Source organism: Nycticebus coucang, chromosome 5 (assembly GCF_027406575.1).
Source record: "Nycticebus coucang isolate mNycCou1 chromosome 5, mNycCou1.pri, whole genome shotgun sequence".
NCBI classification, from domain to species: Eukaryota; Metazoa; Chordata; class Mammalia; order Primates; family Lorisidae; genus Nycticebus; species Nycticebus coucang.
This window is the reverse complement of record NC_069784.1, coordinates 94,845,250-94,851,249: the sequence shown is the minus strand read 5'-3', so window position 1 is coordinate 94,851,249 and position 6,000 is coordinate 94,845,250. Positions and strand designations below refer to the sequence as shown.

The following is a 6,000-nucleotide window of genomic DNA, read 5'->3' as shown; positions in this document are numbered from 1 at the left end:
TACTATTTTGAGAGGATTTCGCACTCAAGTACCACCTGGGTTTGTATTACTAGGTGGGCATCTGCAATTGGCACTCAGGAAGAAATGATTTGGGCAAGGTACCACCCAGCCCAGATGTTTTGGCAGTCTCAGCTAAGGCAGGATTCCAGATGATGAAAACAGGCCCAGAAGGAAATAATACTTCTTTAACACAATAATTGGAAGGTGGGTTTGTGCATATGTCTGTGTGTGTAAGGAATAAGATCAAAATACTATTTATTCCTTGGGTGAGACAATGTTCTCTCCAAAAGAACATTAATTTTCTTCATGACGCCCTGTTTGTGTAATTGAGGAGCAACTAGCCAGAGCCATACTTTGTGGGAAACCAAACTAGAATAGAGGCATTCCTTGTCCACCCCACCTGCAACTCCACCCCCCAGGCCCCAGGGATCAGAACTCAACTCTCTTCTCTTCAGAGTTAGCAGATTCTCTGAAGACAAACGATCATTAACATTTCCTTCTAGCTAACTCAGAGGTTAAAACATACCAGACACTTGAAAAGACCGGGCCAGGAACTTTACTTGGTGGGGAAGGGCGGAGTTTCTCAAAAGAAGAACAGACTCAGTGAGCTAAAAGAAGTTGCTGAGGGAGAACAGAAGCCTGGGGAGAGAAACGCAGGGGACGCAGAGAGCAGGCAGATATCCGCGGCGACACTGAAGACCTCAGTAGGCGGCGTCGGTGTTTCCTCACGAACTATAAGAGAGTGAATTAGGTAAGTTAAAAGCTGAGTGCCTCGGAGGCTGTGATCTGGATTGTTCAGTACAATGCGCGAGTCAGCGGCGCCAGCGTTTCTGGGGACCGAACAGGTGTCCGCATCGCTTACCTCGAGTTCCCAGTAGAGGGCAGTCGAGGGTCTCTGAGAAGGGGGCGGGTAGCAGCCAGGCACCTGGGCGGAAACCGACTCCAACTCAGTTCCAAGACCAGAGAAAGGCCTCCCTTCCTAACCCTCCCAAGGCTGGACAGGGATGTTACAGTCAGACACTAGCGAGAGCAGGAAGCCACCACCAACCTGAGGGAGCAAAGGAAAGAAGTAGTGCTCGCAGACCTATAGGGTACAACGTACACTGAGCAGATGATGGTACAAAAGCCCAGATTTCACCACATACACATGTGACAGAACTGGACGTGTACCCCCTAATTCTATTGATGTTTTCTAAAAAGGAAAAAAAAAAAGAAAATATTGAAGGCGGAGCTGCAGGTGGATAGGTCTCCCTCTTGACAGGTGCAGCCACGACCCCAGATGCTGGCCCAGGCGGGGGGAGCAGGGAGGAAGTGCCCATCTCACCTTCCAGCCTTTTACTCTCCTTCCAAGGTCTCCCACGGACAGAACTCCAGTCCAGGCACAGGATCCTAGCATCCTGAGGCAGGGACTAGGGCAGCAGGTCACACGGGTCCTGGAATAAACAGCAGAAATGGTACAGGTCCTTTTCCTACTATGCGCAGAAGCGCTGTTTGCACTAGCAGCAGCTTCGTTTTTGTTAAAGAGTTGCTTACCCATCAGAGTTCAGTAAACCTGGTCTGTGTAGTCAAGCGTAGTCATATTTGTATTTACTAAGTACTTAAGTATGAAGCAGTGTGCTACATTCTGGGTTGAGAAAGACTAATAACAATCGTCAACATGTGTGGTCACCGTTTTGTTCTGGGCAGGGAGCTAAGTGCTTTCTAGGCACTGTTTTATCGCATCCTCATGCCAACCCTAAGAGTTAGGCACTATTATTATTGACGTCTTGCACATAAAGAACTGAGGTGCACAGAGGTTCAGTGACTTGCTTATAACATGAGCTGCCCAGATCTGAAATGACAGTAACAGACTTTGGTCCCTGGCCTCAGGCAGCTCATAGCCTAATGTAAAATGTACTAGTTACTGATGTGTAAGTGAAGAAAAAAAAATGGTTACCTACAAATGCTATGGCTGAACTAACTTGGGAGTTATGAAAGGAGCAATTAACTTACAACACCGTGAGGGGATGGTGTGAGGAAGCCCTGGGGGATTTTATCTTAGCATTTGGCATCTGTCTTATAACAGTTAAATTATGTCTGCTTTGTAGTTCACCCGCTGTTTGCATAACTCATACCCCTATCAAATGGTCCTCAACTTTGGCTGCATATTATTATTCCCTTTAAAAATATTCCTGGCTTGCATCTCAAGCCATTTAAACTCCTGGGAATGGGGCTGTGATGTCAATGTTTTTACGTCCTCCCTAAGTAATTTTTTTATGCTTTCAGAGGTGAGAACAAATGTATTACTTTAAAATTTCTTATGAACAGGAGCAATATCTTATTTATTTTATAGTTCATAACCTTTACATGTATTTTGATATTTAATTGAGCTAACTTGATTGAATAGTTAATGGAGATAATTCATGAATGGGAAAAATTATAAAACCACATTTTTATTACATAACTTAGAAAGATTCAAATAAAAAAAGAGTATTAATTAATGCTCTTTTGTTTGAATCGGTAAAGGGCATAGGATCCTGTACTTTTCCCAAGGACGTATCACCACACAATGTTTTCTCAAGATGCACATATTGTTCAAGTGTTGGGAGATCAATTGGCCTGTTTCCAAAAATGTCATGTGTGTCAGAGGGAAGAAGAGCACAGAGGAGAACACCAGCACCACGGAGACACCCTCATCCTGGGCAATGGGGAAAGGGGAGAACGGTGAAAGTGTTCAGAGTACCTGAAGTGGGAACACAGCCCTGGGGCAGAAGAGAAACAAACAAGAGTGGAGAAAGTAGACCAAGTCTGGCCACTCCCCTGTGCTCTGTGGAGGTACATTCCCCAGGGTTCACAAGTGGAATTAACACGCTATGTGGATCTGGGTTCAGCTAAAAGGCTTTCAGGAATTTTAATGAAGTGTAGTTTGCAAGCCTGTAACATCCATTTGCATGAGTTGATTTGAATGGAGGGGAAAAATCTGCCTGTAGAAGCCCGTGCTCAGGTGCATAGGAAGAGGGAGAGGCGGCCAGGCAGGGAAGCCACGTCTGGCACCACGCAAACAGGTGTCACAGCCTGCTGGAAAGTGCTATAACCAGCTAGACTTGAGTTACACTTGCTATTGGAATAACTTCTCAAGCTTCTAAACCTGGGTAACACGCCCACCCATCCTGGCTACTCTTCAATTTAGTGTAGGCAGAGGCAAAATCTACTTTTTTAGGACAACTGAAATATGTCCAGTTAAGCTTTTCATAAACTAAAATAAGCAAGCAAGGAAATTGTGTTTAATGAAAAATAAAGCTAAAACTTATAACATGAAGGAAGAACTGATGTTAATGCTCAATGGCAGTGGATTATTTATTTGGTTCTGAGCATTCTAGCAGCCAATGCAAAGGGAGAAAGAGAATCTGAAGGTGTACAATGTCAATAAGAGAAACTTCATCTCGTAACTGAAAAGTCCTTCATGCACAAATACTAAAATAATGAACATCATGCTTATATGGAGAGCCAGAACTTCCTATCTTGGATTAGGGCACCAAAATTTATTTGAAATCTAGTCTTTTGTGTTATTAATACATACTAATTTACGTATTTATGGGGTACTTGTGGTATTTTGATACAGGCATACAATGTGCAAGAATCATATCAAGGTAATTAAGATGTCCATCACCTCAGATTTTTATCATAACTATGTACTGACTTGCTTTCTTTTGGATATATACCCCAACTATACTGGTGTCCTACACTGGTAGGACTGCTGGATCATAAGGTAGATCTATTTTTGCTTTTTAAAGAAACATCCATGCTGTTTTCTACAGTAGCTGTACTAATGGCCACTCCCACCAACCGTGGACTAGTGTTTCCCTTTCTCCACATCCTCATCCACATTTGTTGTTTCGCTAAAAGCTATTTTAACTGGGGCATCTCATCGCCACTTACATTTCACTTGTGATTAGTAGTATTTTTACTACTAAAAATAGTAGTAAATTATATTGAGTATCTACTAATTGAGTAGTAGATTTGATTGAGTATTTTTTCACATATTTGTTAGCCATTTGTATGTATGTCTTTTGTGAAATGTCTGTTCAGATCATTTGCCCATTTTTTAATTGTATTTTTTTTTGCTATCGCTTTATATATTTCAGGTTATTAATCTCTTGTTAGATGGATAGTTTCAAATACTTTCTCCCATTCCGTATGTTGTCTCGGCACTCTGTTAATTATTTCCTTTGCTGAGCAGAAGCTTTGCAGCTTAAAGTGATACAGTTTGTCTATTTTTGCTTTTGAGGTCTTACTAAAAAAAACATTTTCTCAGACTAATGTTCTGAAGCATTTCCAATGTTGTCTTCTAGTAGTTTCATAGTCTGGGGCCTGTCATTTAAGTTTTTAATCCATTTTAATTTTATTTTTGGATACTTGATGTAATTTCAATTTTTTCTTAATTTGTTAAGATTTGTTTAGTAAACTAACACATTGTCTAAAGAATGTTTCACGTATTGTTGAGAAAAATGTATACTCTGCAGGTGGTGGAGGGAATGTCTTATAAATGTCTTTTACGGCCATTTTGTCTACAGTGCAGTTTGATTCTGATGTTTCTTTTTTGATTTTCTGTCTGGATGATCTGTCCATTGCTTAAAGTGGGGTATTCAAGTCCCTTACTATGATTTACCTAATTGCAGATAGTATCTCCCATACTACAGATTAATACTAGTTTTCTGCCAATACCATATTGTTTTGATTATATTACTTTGTAAAGTAATTTGAAATTGAGAAGTGTGATACATCCAGATTTGTTTTTCTTGCTCAAGATTACTCTACATCCTGTTTATTCAGGATCTTTTGTGGTTCCCTCTGAATTTTAGGATTATTTTTTCTATTTCTTTGAAAAATGCCAATGGCATTTTGATAGTAATTGCATTGCATCTGTAGGTCACTTTGAGTGGTATGTATATTTTAAGAATATTAACTCTTTTAATCCAGGGAGCACCTGTAGCTCAGTGGGTAGGGTGCTGGCCACATAGCTGAGGCTAGCAGGTTTAAACCTGGCCCTGGGCCAGCTAAACAACAATGACAACTGTGACAAAAAAACAGCTGGGCGTTTTTGCAGGCACCTGTTGTCCCAGCTACTAGAGAGGCTGAGGCAAGAGAATCGCTTAAGCCCAAGAATTTGAGGTTGTTGTGAGCTGTGACATCATGGCACTGTACCAAGGGTAATTCTAGATTTTTCACCTCTTTAAATTTCTTTTTGATAGTATTATAAATGGGATTATTTTCTCAATATCTTTTTAACTAATTCATTCTTAGTGTATAGAAACACAACTGACTTTTGTATATTGATTTTGTATCTCATTACTTTATTGAATTTGTTTATTACTTCTTACAGTTTGCAGTGAATCTTCTAGGTTTTATAGATACAGGACAATGTTTTTGTTTTATCTACAAACACAGACAGTTTTATTTCTTCCTTTTTGACTCAAACATCTTTTATTTCCTTTTCTTGCCTAATTGCTCTGACTAGGACTTCTAATATTATGCTGAATGGAAGAGGCAAGAGTAGGTATCATTGTCTTGTTCTTGCTCATAGAGTAAAAGCATTCAGCTTTTCAAGCCGGAGCGGCGCAGCCGAGCGGGTGGCGGCGGCGGGCGCCGAGCGGCGGGGAGGGCTCGGCAGCGGGGAGGCTCAGGTGCCCGGGCCAGCAGCATCCGCTCTGCGGCGGGAGGAGGGAGCGGTGCAGACAAAGAGCAGCGCCTGGGCGGGCGCAGAATGGCCGCCGCCCGGGACCCGCGCTGCTACCCTCCAGCCTCGGCTGGCGGCCCACGGCGAGATTTCATGTGTTCCTCTCGTAGGAGTGATGTCCCCGATTATAATTCTCTGCTGAGGTTTGAGCTGGATTTGAGAATTTGGAGAATTCCTGTAGCTTTGTAACTTCAGAGGTGTGATCAGCTGAAAAATTAATCTTTTTGAAGAGTTCTGCATTTTGCTGGTCACCTCTCATACCTGTGTGCCAAAGTCCACAGGCA

General features: G+C 41.9%; 1 protein-coding gene across 2 annotated transcripts in view; it reads right to left on the bottom strand.

Annotated features, from left to right (window-relative positions):
- Positions 1–548: 548 nt before the first annotated feature.
- The window catches only part of NUS1 (NUS1 dehydrodolichyl diphosphate synthase subunit), a 77,071-nt gene continuing 71,619 nt past the window's right edge, over positions 549–6,000 (bottom strand). The window contains exons 5-7 of one of the 2 annotated variants that reach the window (XM_053591165.1): positions 1,325–1,433; positions 863–925; positions 549–732 (exon numbers count right to left, since the gene is read on the bottom strand). In XM_053591165.1, the coding sequence (XP_053447140.1) occupies positions 601–732; positions 863–925; positions 1,325–1,433 (304 nt within the window). In that variant the 3' untranslated portion in view covers positions 549–600. The remainder of the gene's footprint in view (positions 733–862; positions 926–1,324; positions 1,434–6,000) is intronic. The other variant, XM_053591166.1, reaches the window with a different exon arrangement.